This window comes from Rutidosis leptorrhynchoides, chromosome 10, assembly GCF_046630445.1.
Source record: "Rutidosis leptorrhynchoides isolate AG116_Rl617_1_P2 chromosome 10, CSIRO_AGI_Rlap_v1, whole genome shotgun sequence".
NCBI lineage: Eukaryota > Viridiplantae > Streptophyta > Magnoliopsida > Asterales > Asteraceae > Rutidosis > Rutidosis leptorrhynchoides.
In genome coordinates, this window is record NC_092342.1 from 49,390,619 (window position 1) to 49,407,493 (window position 16,875).

The 16,875-nt window shown below is 31.3% G+C and overlaps 1 protein-coding gene across 1 annotated transcript; it reads left to right on the forward strand.

Moving 5' to 3' along the window:
- Nucleotides 1-8,506: 8,506 nt before the first annotated feature.
- Nucleotides 8,507-13,774, forward strand: LOC139870257 (uncharacterized). Its single transcript, XM_071858090.1, has 4 exons — nucleotides 8,507-8,789; nucleotides 8,874-9,158; nucleotides 9,366-9,576; nucleotides 13,666-13,774. Exons 1-4 carry the CDS (start codon nucleotides 8,507-8,509, stop codon nucleotides 13,772-13,774), a joined length of 888 nt encoding a protein of 295 aa, XP_071714191.1.
- Nucleotides 13,775-16,875: the final 3,101 nt, after the last annotated feature.

The following is a 16,875-nucleotide window of genomic DNA, read 5'->3' on the forward strand; positions in this document are numbered from 1 at the left end:
AATAATAATCCTATTAATGATAATAATCATGATATTAATAATAATACTTGTAAAAATATTAATTTTACTGTCCATGATAGTTATTAATGATTTACTAATAATAAAAACAATAATTTTATTAAGAATGACAATATTAATAATGATATTGCTCTTAATGATAAATTTGTTTAGTAATAATAATAATAATAATAATAATAATAATAATAATAATAATAATAATGGTATTTATAATAATACTTATGTTAACAATAATGATACTAATATTAGTATTACTTATATTATCATAATCTCATTCATAACATTATAATTTCACTTAATCAATTCCTAATATAATTATTATTGTTTTATAACAACAAGTTTGTATAAAAAATTTTTTAATTATTATCTTCATTCCTAATTCTATTTACATATTTATATTTATATTCATTTTCATATCATACATATATTTTTGTCATCAAAACCTATCAATCATTATCATTTTTTTTTATAATAACACTAACATGTATAATCCTTAATATTAATAATAATGATAATAATAACAATAATAATAAATATAATTACAATAATAATAATAATGATAATAATAATAATACTTGAAATAAAAGTAATGAAAATATACCCTTTAGAAGCTTTTTGTAAAAAATAAATGCCCTGAACGGGACTCGAACCCGCGACCTCCCGCTCGTTACACACTCCCCCAATCCGTTGGGCTGTTGCCCATTTCGTGTTTTATAACTCCAATTTAATTAATATAACCCGTAATATTTTCCCTCTATTGCATCTTCTTCTCCACTCAGACATCATCGACCAAACATCACATTAACTTAACATTCAATCATTTAAATGATTGAGAATCAATATTTAATTAATCTATATCAGTTATGAATAAATTGAAATCGAAAAATAAAAAATAAAAAAAATAAACCGCTGCTGTTTGGTTCGGAAAAAAAAAAAATAAACTCATATTATACTTATGAATTCTAGATCGTATTAGGCTAAACTTATAACGTGAAATAGATTTAAAATCATTACTAAAAACTACAGGAACCCTCAATTTGACTTAATTCATAACAGAAGGTTTGAATTCGACTGAAGAACATTGTTTGACTTTTTCAATTTAAAACTTTGACTTAAGAATTAGAATTTGATAGAAGGAATTGGAAGATAGGAATTTGCAGATAGTTTAAGTATAAGATAACTAACAACACTGCAATTCCACTTTTTGAAATTCATTACAATATCGTGATTTGGCCTAAAAGTTGAAGAACAGGACATATATCGATGTCTGTTAAAAAAAAATTTGGTTTAAATTGATTTAGCAACTCTGGTTGTTGTAACTGCTATTGATAGAAAAAAAAATAATTAGAAACACTCTGTTTATCCTAGAAGTGATACGTTAAATATATAATGTGTGTATTAATCTTTCTTTCCTCAGACTACAAGAACACTAGAAAAAATAATTATATCAATAAAGGTTGATTGCGATTGTAAACAGAATTTGGAGTGTTTTGACAACTTGGGTCGTGATTTGTACTGACTCAGAGATTGAGGATCAATTTAGCACAGTTGATAGCAACAAGGAACTGATTTATACCATTTCCTTGATTTATACATTATATAATAAATATTAATAATGAATAAATGTATTAGTAATTATAAAAATAAATAATAATAATAATAATAATACAAATAATAATAAAACTGATAATAATCATATTATTAATGTTCATAATAATAAAATGTATTAATTGTTAACAATCACAATTACAATAATGATAAAAAATAAAAATAATAATTCTTTAATGAAAATGGTAATAATAATAATCAATAATATTACTAATATTAATCATATACCAAAATTATAATTTTACTTCTAGTTATAATAATATTGATATTTACAAATCAAATGTAGAATTTCAGTATTATAATTTTAATAATATTGTTAACAATAATATTATTGTTAATACTAATATAGTATCTATAATTACATAAAGGTTATATTCGCACTTGTAATTTAATATATTACAAATTATAAACTTTATTCTAGTTACTAATTATATATTATGTTACATAATAACTTATATTAAATATTTAAAATTCGTAATTTACAATCCCTTATTATTTATGTTCAGAATTTATAAGTATATATATATATATATATATATATATATATATATATATATATATATATATATATATATAGTAACTTATTTATTATGTATTTTATTTTCACATTATTAATTCCAATTGACAGGGGGCATTTTATTAGTTCAAAATAATACCTATATATACTTGTGTTTATATATATATATATATATCTATATATTTATTTACAAACAAAATTTTTGTGGATCGTCGGGCATAGGTCAAAAAGGCAAATGCATCTATGTAACAGTTCCAAAGTTTTCGAGACTCCACATTACAGACTTTGCTTATCGTATCGAAATCAAATAAGATTCAAGTTTAAATTTGGTCGGAAATTCCCGGGTCATCACATAGTCCACTTACAACTAGCCCGGGTTTCAGTCTGTTACATAACTCACTATTTCCAAAGAATTTATATATTATATATATAGATTTTGAAAATCATAATATATCATTTCGTACTAAGCTATTACGCGTGAATTTTAAGGGGTAGATACTACTCGGTTAATTCATATTACTAATATGCTATGATGTACATCCTTCGTTAATAACTTAACCATCATTAACTACAATCGCTGTTTCAACTCAATGAATTCCATTTCATAAACCAAGTGTATTATTCAATTACATAATTGATTTTACATTTTCATTTTCGAAGTACTCGAAACTTTCCGGAAAACATCATCTGTGCCTTGTAAGGTTCACAAAAATTCCACGAGCACCAACATCCTTCACCGAGGAATATCAATAAGAATAAATAATGAAGTATTGATTTCATTAGTGAAATACTCCGCGAAGATTATGTAATCTCTAATGTTTTAGAGATTATTCATCCAAACCAAAAATCAAATGAGCTTAATATGATATTAACTCATTAAATCTGTATTACATCTGAAGAAAATATACATACATATATTTTCATAAAGACTGTAATAAAAATTCTTTGTACAAAGTATTAATTGTGAAATCTTTAACGGGTAGGCAATACCCGGGAAATATTTAAGTTCACAATTAATATGTTACACTGTACATTCTTCAATTTTGATTCAAAAATCACTAACTATACTCACTACCTTAACTGCAATACACAATCATTCTCATACAAATTCAATTACATATTCTGATATTGACGGATCAGAATCCAAGTCATAACTCTGAACCATTCTTAGATTTCTACATCTTTCAAAGCTATACTTTGACTTCAAAACTGTGCAAGATCCTTTAGCATTGTTATTACCGAAAATAATCTTGCAATCCCTTTTCAAAGTATCCAGTTTTATCACACTTTCAACCAGTCAACTTCGACTTTTCAGATTAGCCTTATTGTAACTTTGACATATACGTTCTTGTTACCGGAGAACCTTTCATGTTCCACCACATTAGCAGTAAACTTACCAGCAACTTCATTACTCATTGGTTTAAGTCTCTCCGAAAAACCATTAAAATTATTCATTGAAACCCTATCATGTACTCATCCACATCTTGTAACAATAATTGCCATACCAACTACCGGGAATTAGCAATCAGTATTTCAACTTTTGCAGCAATTCTACACCAACATTTATATATATACATATAATGTCTATCTCCTAGACTTACTTACTTCGAATGTGAAGTTTCTGAAAAACACCCCAAACTGTAAAACTAGTTCTCCGAATTTTGGAAAAATGCTGATGAAGCAGCAAAAACTGTAAACGACTTTAACAGTCAAAAGTTTGATGATAAAGACTATTGTGTTGGAAAAGCACAGAAAAAGAGAAAGTTTGGTACTGAAAAACAGATTGAGCAAATCATGAAGGAGGCTGTGGACAAATCACAAAGACTAAACCTGCCTTCAAAGAATACAAATGATTCAGTATCTGCTGAAGTCATTAACGAATACCTTGCTCCTGACTCAAAATCCGTTACGAACAAATCTTCTTCATCATCCTTCGATATTAGAAATTCTAAGATATCATCGTATCTTTCATTATAAATATCCTCGATATTTTTAGAGATATCTTCTTAACTATTCTTATCTGAAATCATTCAACTCTTCGCGCTATCTGTGTTACATCATAAAAGAAACTATTTTAGTTTCAAAAATCTGAAAATTCGAAAAAAGGATGTTTGAAGTAATGTTGGGAATTGAAGCATGAGTTAGTATAATATAATGACACTTGATCAACGTGATTATATTACAGTAAGTCATGCTGAGTTTCTAATGAAACATGATGATTCACAGACCAGACCGTCATCATGTGCCATGTTACACGACTCTTACATTCTACCTAAACTCCAAACATATTAAGAACATATCTTCTTAATAGTTCTATTTTTTCGGATATTATGGTAATTTGACAAATCAAGATCGTGCTATTACAATTTCTTTCTTAGAACATTAGTTATGTTCATCCAAAACTTCATACCTACGAATTCTGGACCATTATCCTCTTGACTTAAGGTCGGGAGAGAAAACAATAACACAAAGTTTCGAAATATAAAGAGGAGTATATATCACAGAAAATAGAAGAGATCATTAACCGTAAATATCAATAAATATGGAAAGACAAATGCAAGGAAGGATTATGAAAACCACTACCCCAAGAGCGAAGTAGAAGTAAACAGATTCCTCCGGTGGGAGTTGGAATAGAAGAATGATTGTAGTGACAGTCAAAATGAGATCAAGGATCAGAACTGGATGAAGCATTTTCACAATCTATTAGGAAGTATAAAATAATGAAGAAGATGTAGGAGTGGTGAAAATAATGAAACGAAAGGGGTTAATTTATAGCGAAATAACAGACAGAGCAATCGAGATAGGTGACCGCATTTAATTAAAGAAGATCTTAATCTCCTTAAATTCTGAAGAATCAAATCTTATTTAGATTATGAAGATTTTCCATTCCTTAAATTCCGGAAATCAATCGTGACTACGTCAAAAGATATGACGAATCTATATTTATTCATTTCACTCTTTTGTGATAAATTCACTCGTACTCTTCACAAAATCGAATTGTTTTATCTATATTACTCAATGATGATAAAACTCTAATTTTCAACTCGTATGAGTCATGAAAACATAATTATTGTCATCCATGACCATCCCAACCAAATTTCGGGATGAAATTTCTTTAACGGGTAGGTACTGTGACAACCCGGAAATTTTTGACCAAAATTAAACTTTATCTTTAAATGATTTAATGTTTTCGACACGATAAGCAAAGTCTGTAATGTTGAGTCACGAAAGTTTTGGAACTATATTCGTTAACAATATATATATATATATATATATATATATATATATATATATATATATATATATATATATATATATATATATATATATATATATATATATATATATATATATATATATATATATATATATATATAACTTAATGTGCATATATATATATATATATATATATATATATATATATATATATATATATATATATATGATTTCAAGTTATTTAGTAAACGATAGTAATATTCGATTATTGATTCGATTGATATTTAGATAAGTTAACTAAATTGTTTAAGATGAACCAGTAAAACACTAATTTGCTACAGTATTTTTGAATTGCTACAGTACCCGAAAAGCTACAGTGTTTTTGAAAATCACTATTTGCTACAGTAAAAAAAACTTTGCTGCAGTACCTTTGCTACAGTACCTTTGCTATAGTAAACATTATTTCAAAATGAAAATGTATATATGTATATGTATATACTACGAGATGATGATTTATAGGAGCAAATAACCAAAACACTTAATTGATTAAAGCTACACTTCGAGTGACATAGTTTATCAATGATTAAGTTTAATTTTTTATAATGGTACACGTCGCGTAACGAAAAGTACTAGTTTTCTAAGCGTACGAAAATGCGTTCGAGAAATCGGAAGCGGGACATAAGTCGAATTTTAAACGTACAAGACATCGGAATAAAAATTACAAATCAACTATGCACGGGAATATAATATAATATAATATATAATTAATTAATATAAATTATATAAATTATATATTATTTTATTATGTCGACAAACTAGTGTACAAAAACAGATGTGAGCTGTAAAATCATCCCATGCGATCGCATGGGATATGGCCTAGGAAGCCATGCGATTGCATGGCAACCCTGGACAGGCCAACCACTATAAATTCGATCGAATTCTGTTTATTGATTCACAAATCTCTCCATCTCTATATTACTCTGTATTATATATATATATATATATATATATATATATATATATATATATATATATATATATATATATATATATATATATATATTATTAATTATATTATTATTATTAAGAGTATTAATATTATTAATACTAGTATTATTACACATAAAATACTACGACGAAGTGCTGTTCGGGTTATTTCAAAATGGGTTTTCAAAAGGGATAGAGCTAAGGAAACTATGAGTTATAGCTATGGAGGTTATGGGTATTGTTTGCAAATCAAACCTAGTGTTTATCATCTCTGTTACGTCTACGTACTTTCCTGCAATATTGAATCACAATATTGATACGTGAGCATTCATATCTTATCTTTTATATATTAATTGTGTATCCATGTCTAGTGCTCGAGTATATATATTTATGAATGCTTGTATGCTAAATTTCGTCGTTAAACAGTTTATGATGAATCACTAATTAAATACATATATTACTGATAAAAGGTATATGATATGCATGTTTTTGGAAAGCTGGCGAAAAATCAATAACTTTTCATTTAGAAATCAAATAATTTCGATGAACGAATTAAAAGATATGGTCAATTGAATTATGATTGACCTTAATTGGAATTGCTTTTGAATCTACAATTAATATTTAAACAACTTGTTTGTAAGATTGATAAATTGGATTTTTGAATATCACCAGCCGAGTAAATGAATCCTTATATATGGCATGTCTCGTTTTGTTGAACTATTGTCAAAATTGACTTTTGAAACGACTTTGGATAACTTTTGTATGTCGATCTCGAGCATTAGAATTGTGATACATTATGACCAGACCTAGCTTGTTAAACAGTTATTGACCAACATATGTTCTCTAGGTTGAGATCTATGGTTATTTGGGTATTCCGAGTTTCGGTCACATTTTGGTGAACAACTTTATGTGCTGCTAAGGTGAGTTTCATTGCTCCCTTTTTAATTGCTTTTGCAATATATTTTTGTGCTGAGAATACATGCAATTTATTTTAAACGCAATGGACACAAGTACATACTAAATTCTACACCGAGTTTGAACCAAAAATCCCTTAGCTTTGGTAACTAGTAACTACCAGTTATAAGAACTGGTGGGCGCGAGTAGTTGTATATGGATCCATAGGGCTTGACATCCCCGTCTATTCTAGGTATAGAAACCCTAGCCTGAACTATAAAACAGGCGTATGCTATTTGAGTTTAGTACACGTTGGATTGCGTGTATTGTACATGTTGGTTGCATGTATGTTAAAACAGGGGTACTTATTATATATACGTTAAAGTTTAGTTACCAGGGTGCTCAATCTTGTAGAATATTTTGATAAACGTTTCTGGATGAAACAACTGAAATCTTGTGATCCACCTTTATATACAGATTATGCGCAATATTAAAACTATGAACTCACCAACCTTTGTGTTGACACTTGTTAGCATGTTTATTCTCAGGTTCCTTAGAAGTCTTCCGCTGTTTTCTTATATGTTATACAAGATATGTGCATGGAGTCATACATGCTTTATTCGAGAAAACATTGCATTCACAAATCATCACCATCTATCTTATTTTGACTGCATTGTCAACGGAAGTACTATTGTAAACTATTATTTACGGTGATTGTCTATATGTAGAAATCATCAGATGTCGAAAACCTTTGATTTAAATATTCATTTATGGTGTGCTTTTTCAAAAGAATGCAATGTTTACCAAACGTATCATATAGAGGTCAAATACCTCGCAATGAAATCGATGAATGACGTGTTTGTCCATATGGATTTGGAGCGATCGTCTCAACTCAACTCTTCAAAATCCATTGTCATGCCTATGGTGTCATTGATCATATCATACCCAAATTGTCAACCGATTCTTCAACCTCTCAAACATCTAACAATACTCCCAATACCGACCCTCTATGGGATCGTCTCGATGCCATAGTTTTACAGTGGATATACGGTACAATATCAGATGATTTACGCGAAACAATAATGGAAAATGAGACAACTGCAGCTGATGCTTGGTCACGACTACAGAACGTCTTTCAGGACAACAAAAACTCATGGGCCTTATACCTTCATCGCCAATTCACAATAATTCGTCTGGATGATTTTCCCAATGTTTCTGCGTATTGTCAGGAAATCAAAAGTCTAGCTGATCAATTGAAAAACATCGATGATAGTTACAGATGAACGAATGGTGCTTCAACTAATTGCTGACTTAAATGAAAATTTTGATACGGTTGGTACTTACTTTACACAATTGACTGGTCTTCCATCTTTCTATGATGCTCGATCTAAGTTGATTTTGGAAGAGACTCACAAACAGAAACAAACATCGAATAACCCTAGTTCAAGCGAGACCGCCCTCTTAGTCACCAACTCCTCGAACAAGCCAAACTCTTATGCTGAATCCACACCTTCTACTGATCGCAGCAACACAGGTCACAATTATAGAGGTAATTCGTATAGAGGTCGTGGTCGTGGTCGTGGTAATTTTAGGGGAAGAAGTAATTAGGGCAGAGACAGGGGGTATTCACCAGGCTATCACAACTCTCCTTATTGGGCCTCACACAACTCTTGGCAATATGCAAACCAATGGGCCCAACCTCGTTGTCCTTATCCCACCAAAAATTGGGCCAGGCCTAATGCTACCTCCCCTCACGCTGGTATACTTGGCCCACGACCAAACTACATGGCTGCTTCCAATGCTTCTACTTACTGCCCCACGGATATTGATAGTGCAATGCATACAATGACACTCAATCCTCCAGATGATACTTGGTATATGGATACAGGGGCTACGTCTCACATGGCTGCGAACTCAGGTAATCTAAAGTATTATTACTCATTGAGGAAACCTAAACATATTATTGTTGGTAATGGCCATGGAATCCCAATTAAAGGCTTCAGCCATTCTGTTCTTCAGAATCACTCACGTCCTCTTTATTTACAAAACATACTACATGCTCCTAACCTCATTAAAAATCTTATTTTTGTACGTCATTTGTCTATTGATAATAACATTTCTTTAGAATTTGATCCTTTTAGTTTTACTGTGAGGGATTTTTCACAGGGCACACCGGTCCTGAGATGCAATAGTTCGGGTGATCTTTATCCATTTACCTCTTCCGTGCTGCATCAACTTTCACCATCTTCTACTTTTGCTACTCTATCTTCGGACTTATGGCATTATTTTCTAGGTCATCTGGGCGCTAGTGTCTTACGTTCACTTAGGAATAAAAAGTTTATTCATTGTAATAAACCTCATTTTAATTCTATTTGTCAATCTTGTGTACTTGGCAAGCAAATAAAGTTACCTTTTGTTCATTCATCATCTTCTACTGTATTACCATTTGATATTGTCCACAGTGATTTATGGACATCCCCCGTTCCCAGTACATCGGGACACCGATATTATATATTGTTCCTAGACAACTATTCTAACTTTCTCTGGACTTTTCCACTTAAAAACAAATCGGATGTTTTCTCCACTTTTCTTACATTTAGCAAATATGTACAAACACAATTCAACATAAAGATTAAAACTTTTTAATGTGACAATGGAACCGAGTACAACAACAAACAATTCCATTAATTTTGTGAAACCAATGGCATGGTCTTTCGTTTTTCATGCCCTTACACCTGCTCTCATGTAAGACCCAAATATTTATTGTACATAATGTATTTTTGGTGTACGATGCGTGTATGAAGTGTACGAAGCATGTACGTGTTGCTTGCTCGAATGTCGAAGAAAACTGGACGTTGTTTGAGTTACAAGGTGTGTACGTATCTTTTCAACCTCAAATAAAGTTTGAGTTGATGTTTCAAATCCTTACCATTGGAAATAATATCTTATTACATTTCCAACGATATTTGATTCATCGAAAACGGAGTTACGGTCAAAAAGTTATGGCCAAAACAAGTTGCTGAAACCTGTTTTGCTCGGCTGCCAGTATCTGACGGTTGGAGCGGCACTCCACCCTTTGGAGCGGCGCTCTGATTGCCTCTGATGCATTTTTCAGTATTTTTTAAAGGGTTTAAATGAGGGGTATTATAGTCCTTTCGCATATGGACGGTTTGGGGACCTCAAAACTGATCCAAAACCTTATCCAACCTCATTTCCTTCCTCCTCACTCACATCCACTCACACACCAAACCCTAGAGAGAGGGTAGAGCTTTAGAGAGAGAAAGCTCGAATCGGGGAAGAAGAAGTGTGTTTCGGGTCGGATCACAAGAGTTAACGTTGTTCTCCCCGTTCACGGCTACGTTGTGGTAGTGTTGGAAAGTTCTAACTCCAAGTTTTCATTATTTGATTGATAATCAATTTGGGGTTTTAACTTGTATGTTCTTGTGATAACCCAATTAGTTCATTAATGGAAGATTGGAACTAGTAATCGGTTTATTGTTGATGTTGGCGGGTTTTGGGTTAGTGAACGATGTAGCTTTGTTTAAAGCTTGTAAATGGTGTATAATCACTAGTATTAGTGATTATAGAAGTGTTGGAAACCATTTGAGTATATTTGGTTGACTAATTTTGTAATGAGTCAAAATTAGGGTTAGTTGGTGATTTTGAATCGGTTTTCGATTATGTAAAGTTTATTAACTTATAAGTGTTAAGTTAAGAAGACAAACTTGAATTAAAAGCGTTTTGGTGTCGAAAATAACAAATGTTGGAACTTGACTTTGTAAGGGTCAAAATGAGTTTTTGTGCGTAATCCGGGCTAGCGAGTGTTTAATGGCTAAATGTGGTGTCACTGGGTATTTCGGGAACGCGGGAACTAGTCTCGATAAATTTGGACCTTCGGGTAACGTTAAAAGTGCAAAAAAGTGTATATTGCACTTTATGTCAATTTGGGCGGATCAAGAGTCCAAGTGGGTGATTGGTTGATCAAACCTCGTGTAAAATGTGCTAATGGAACATAATCACTAGTTGATTGTGATTATGGGTGGTTTGGGTGAGTTTTGACTTAGTCAAAGTTAGTGCATGTGTAAATAGTCGAAATTGCACTTATGGTGATTTGAGTATAAGCTTAGGTGTAAAGCTTATTTGTTGTGAATCTCTTAGGTGATTTACATTTGGACGATTAGGAGCTCAAGCAGGATTGGCTCTTCAAGTAATCGAGGTGAGTGGAATAATTATATGCGTAGGTATATAATGTATTTATTTGTGTAGCTAGAAATGTGAAGTGTCGAGGTGCTAAGACGCTACATTTCACATGACGAGTGAAGTGTCCAGGTGTTAAGATGCCACTCCCGAAGGTAAAATTGACGGGTGAAGCATCGAGGTATTAAGATGCCACTCTGGGTGAAGTATCGAGGTGTTAAGATGCCACCCGGGGGTGAAGTGTCGAGGTGTTAAGATGCCACTCCCGAAAGTAAAATTGACGGGTGAAGCATCGAGGTGTTAAGATGCCACTCGAGGTGAAGTATCGAGGTGTTAAGATGCCACCCGGGGGTGAAGTGTCGAGGTGTTAAGACGCCACTCCCGAAAGTAAAATTGACGGGTGAAGCATCGAGGTGTTAAGATGCCACTCGGGGTGAAGTATCGAGGTGTTAAGATGCCACCCGGGGGATTAGTGATATGCGGTGTTAAGTACACTAATGGATGTTGCGAACTCCGATGGTCTTTTGCGAGTACCATTTGTAGTGACCCGTCCTAATCCATCTGGACGAAGTCTTCAACAGTTGGTCCCATTGCGAGGTTCTGACCTCTATATGCCATGAACGACTCCATGTAATATGAGCAAATGCACAGCGGAAGATTTCTTTCATACCTGAGAATAAACATGCTTTAAAGTGTCAACCAAAAGATTGGTGAGTTCATTAGTTTAACATAAATAATCACTTCATAATTTTAATAGACCACAAGATTTCATATTTCCATTTCTCATAAACATACGTCCCATGCATAGAGACAAAAATATCATTCATATGGATTGAACACCTGGTAACCGACATTCACAATATACATATAAGAATATCCCCATCATTCCGGGATCCTCCTTCAGACATGATATAAATTTCGAAGTACTAAAGCATCCGGTACTTTGGATGGGGCTTGTTGGGCCCGATAGATCTATCTTTAGAGTTCGCGTCAATTAGGGTGTCTGTTCCCTAATTCTTAGATTACCAGACTTAATAAAAGGGGCATATTCGATTTCGATCATTCAACCATATAATGTAGTTTCAATTACTTGTGTCTATTTCGTAAAACAGTTATAAAAACAGCGCATGTATTCTCAGTCCCAAAAATATATATTCCAAAAGCATTTAAAAAGGGATTAATGAAACTCACCATACTGTATTTTGTAGTAAAAATACATATGACGTCATTTAACAAGTGTAAGGTTGACCTCGGATTCACGAACCTATATTCAATTATGTATATTAACATATGTAACAAAACTCGAACAACTATATATATTATATATTTAGTTTGTTTATATATTTAAAAATGATTATTATTTATATAGTTATATTAATATGTCTATATCTGAAAAAACCTAATTTGTTGTATATAAGTTTTTATATAAATAATGTTAATATATTTTTATATTTAGTTATATGGCTTGTTAATACAATTGTAGTATATATAATAAGTATGTTTTATATTCAAAATAGTTATTTGTTTTAAAAAAAAAATGATGGTTTTGATATTAATGATTTACTAAGAATAATAATAATAATAATAACTTTATTAAAAATGATAATATTAATAATAATAATGATATCGTTAATAATGATACTTTTGTTTAATAATAATAATAATAATAATAATAATAATAATAATAATAATAATAATAACAACAACAATAATAAGACTACCTTAGGAGGAAAAGCTCTAAAAAGAAAATAAACTGCCTCAGCCCGGACTTGAACTCGAGACCTCTCGTTCACATACAAACGTACTTAACCATTCCGCTGTTTCCGTTTTCTGATAATACTTACAGGTTAATTCCTTTTAACCTTTAAATCTGTCTATCTTTATGCAATTAGATTATTTGAAAGCCTAGTCCACCAGCCCACATATCATAATCCAATACTTGACAGGCCCAAGATCTATTTTAGTAACCTATTAATTGTAACAAATGAATCTGTAACAATTAAAATAAAAAGTGTGCGTGTAACTTTAGCTTATATCTGACTTATAAAAAAAATAGCGGTAACCATAACAAAACAGTATCTTCTTCACCATGGTTTCATCATCACTCATCTTCACTCGAATATCATCATCATTTTATTCGCTAAGTAGAAACAGAAAACAACACACATCATCATCATCATCATCGTTCTTTATAACATAGAATCAGTAGTGGGTTTTATTGATAACAGAAACAGATTTAGTGGTGTATTCGTGGGGTTTACAATGGTTGTCGATGGTGGTTATGGTGATGGGTTTGGTCTAGCAGAGAATATGAAGAAGATGAAGGTGTTTGTTTGAACGAAAAAACAGCCATAGTAATGAGTGGGGATCGAGCAAGAAGTAGTAGTAATATTTGCTGCAAATACAAGTGGGTTTGCGATTGAATAACAAGTAGCAACATCAATACTCGAATAGAAAACAGAAATGAACATTAGAAGTTGCAGGTGGTGGTGATGGTGGTCGAAACACAGCAACATAACAGTGGTTCGAGTAGTAAAGCATGTGATGGTGGGTGTGGAGGTTGCCTGTGGCTGCAAACAACAATAGTACTTCCAGAAACAGTAGCATCAACATTTGTAGCTGCAAGTTATGATGATTCACGATTAAAAAGAAGAAAAAGAGAGGAGAGAGAGAAAAATAGTTAGAGAGAGAGGAGAGAAGGGTGACGGGTTATGGTGTTTTCTTGGATTGGTTCAAACCGAAACAGAAACCTTTGTAGTTGTATCAATCGAATAACAGAAAATGTGTTGTATGTTGGAGTGGTTCTCGAACGAACTAAGAAACAGAAAAAAATAAAGATGGTGATTTACGGTGGGAATGATGGATGGAGAGATGGCTATTTGGTTCTTGGAAAAATAGAAGGAATGAAGTGGGTTAATGGTGGTAGTTCACAAAAGAATTAAGGAAACAGATATGGTGATTGTTTGAAGATGGGTTTGGTTTTGTGGTGTCCGGTTCCACAACAACAAATAGAAAAGAGAATAAGGAGTAATATAAAGAAGAAGAAGAAGAAGAAGCAAGTTGGTAGTGGTGGTTAAATGGATTAAAGGTGGTAACCGATGGTGGGTTTATTATGGTGGTGGTTTGAGTAGTAATTGAGTGTAGTCGGGACATGGGTTTGTATTGTGGTTATAATCGTTGGCGGTGATCATGGTTGTATAGAAGATCAAGAAAAGAGAGGAAGGAGAAAATGATGTATGTATGTGTAAAATCATAAATCATGTATGCAGGTAATTGTATTATATAATATCATAAAGTAATAAATATTATATATTATATGATAATAATAAGATCCAAACAAACTAAGAACGTGCATATAGGAAAGTTAGCAGCCACCGTTTTAAATTTATCTGCCGACGCTTTTCCCAGATGGCTATATCGTGTCCATTGCTAAACAGTTAACGTATAAAAGTGTCCCTAAAAATCCCAAATTTTTAGATTAAATATATTTAATTATTTCACTCATTAACTGTTTGAAACCTGATAAAAAAAGTTCAATAATTATTTATTTTCTGTTCCAATTTATATGTACGGAGTACTAATATTCAAACTTAAAAAGGTAAAAATATATTTAACAAAACTAAGATATTCAAAATCAATTTACAGTTCAACTTTTATTTCAATTCTTCATGAACATGTACTATATCTATATTAAAACCAACAAAACGTCAACCGAGTGTTACTGACGTTTACTAATTAAGCTCGAAATCATTTATTTTTAATATATTCACATTCTATATATAAACAGTTTTAAAATAGCAAGTTTAATTACTAAAACGAATATATTATATATTTTTAAACAAATAGATTTAATATAACTTTATATATTTACAAGTAATATTTATATACATAATTATATATATCTATATATTTATAAATATAGTTTCCATTACATCGCATATTATTTTACATATTTAATTCTAACAATTTAATCATATATTATTTCAATAATATCTTTATGCATCTATTTATATAGTTGTTCGTGAATCGTCGGGAATTGTCGAAGGGTAATTGATTACATGAACACAATTCAAAGTTTTTGAAAACATCAACATTACAGACTTTGCTTATCGTGTCAAAATTATATAAAGATTAAGTTTAAATTTGGTCGGAAAATCCCGGGTCATCACAGTACCTACCCGTTAAAGAAATTTCGTCCCGAAATTTGAGTGAGGTGGTCATGGCTAACAATAAAAATGTTTTCATGACGAATATGAGTTGATAAATTGAGTTTTATAATCATTGAGTAATATGGATAAAAATAATTCGATTATTCGAAGAGTACGAATGAAGCTATCACCAACGAGTGAAATAGGAAAGTAAAGATTCATCTTAACTTTTGACAGAGTCAGGGTTGAATTCCGGAATTCAAGGGATTTAAAGAAAATCTTCGAAATCTCAAAGATTTGATTCTTCGGCGAGTAAGAAAATTAAGATCTCTATAATTAAATATGGTGATCTGCCTCGATTACTCTGTCTAATATTTCCACTATAAATTAAGCTCTTCCGTTCCATTATTCTCACCATTCCTATATTTTCTTTCTTGGTTCATACATCCAAAGGATAGTGAAAATGCTTAATCCAGTTCTAATCCTTGATATTTTTCTAATTATCATTTCTGTCATCCTTCTTTTCAATCTTCCATCAGAAGAATCTGTTCACTTCTACTATTACCTTGGGGTGATACTATTCTTAATTATACCGTGTTTCTATATTTCTATTCGTATTAATATCCATGGTTTGTAATTTCTGCGTTGTTGTTGGATTTTATATCTTCCCTTATATTTCAATGTCCCTGCTTCTGTCTCCTATAATTATTGTCATCTATAGTTAATGCGCTCTCTTATTTGCTGCGATTTATACCCCCTTTCTATTTCGGAGCTTCATGCTTTTGTTTACTTTTCGTAAGTAACGGTCCAGAATTCTTAGGTATGGAGTTTCGAATTATCATAATATACAAGGTAGAAAGGAAAGGTAGTAGCACGATTTGTTTTGTCAAATTACCTGAATCACTGAGAATAGAACTATCAAGAATATATTTTCTTGATATGTTAAGTAGAATGAAAGAGTTATGTAACATGGCACGTGATGACGTTAGAGTCTGTGAATCATCACGTTTCTTTAGAACTCAGCATGACTTACTGTAATATAATCACGTTGATCAAGTGTCATTATATTATACTAACTCATGTATCAGTTCCCAACATTACTTCAATAACATTCATATTTTAAGCTCGAAAGTTTACAGAATATAGAAACTAACAGTTTCTATATGATGTAATACTGATAGCACGAATAGATTAATAATTTCTGATAAGAATAGTTATGAAAATATCTTCAGAAATATGGAGGATATTTATAATGAAAGATACGATGATATATTGGAATTTCTAATATCG

Coding starts and splice junctions, on each gene's coding strand:
- LOC139870257 (XM_071858090.1), top strand. CDS start 8,507: ATGATAGTTACAGATGAACGAATGGTGCTTCAACTAATTGCTGACTTA. Junction 8,790..8,873: donor CACAGGTCACAATTATAGAG/GTAATTCGTATA, acceptor GGTATTCACCAG/GCTATCACAACTCTCCTTAT. Junction 9,159..9,365: donor TCACATGGCTGCGAACTCAG/GTAATCTAAAGT, acceptor ACATTTCTTTAG/AATTTGATCCTTTTAGTTTT.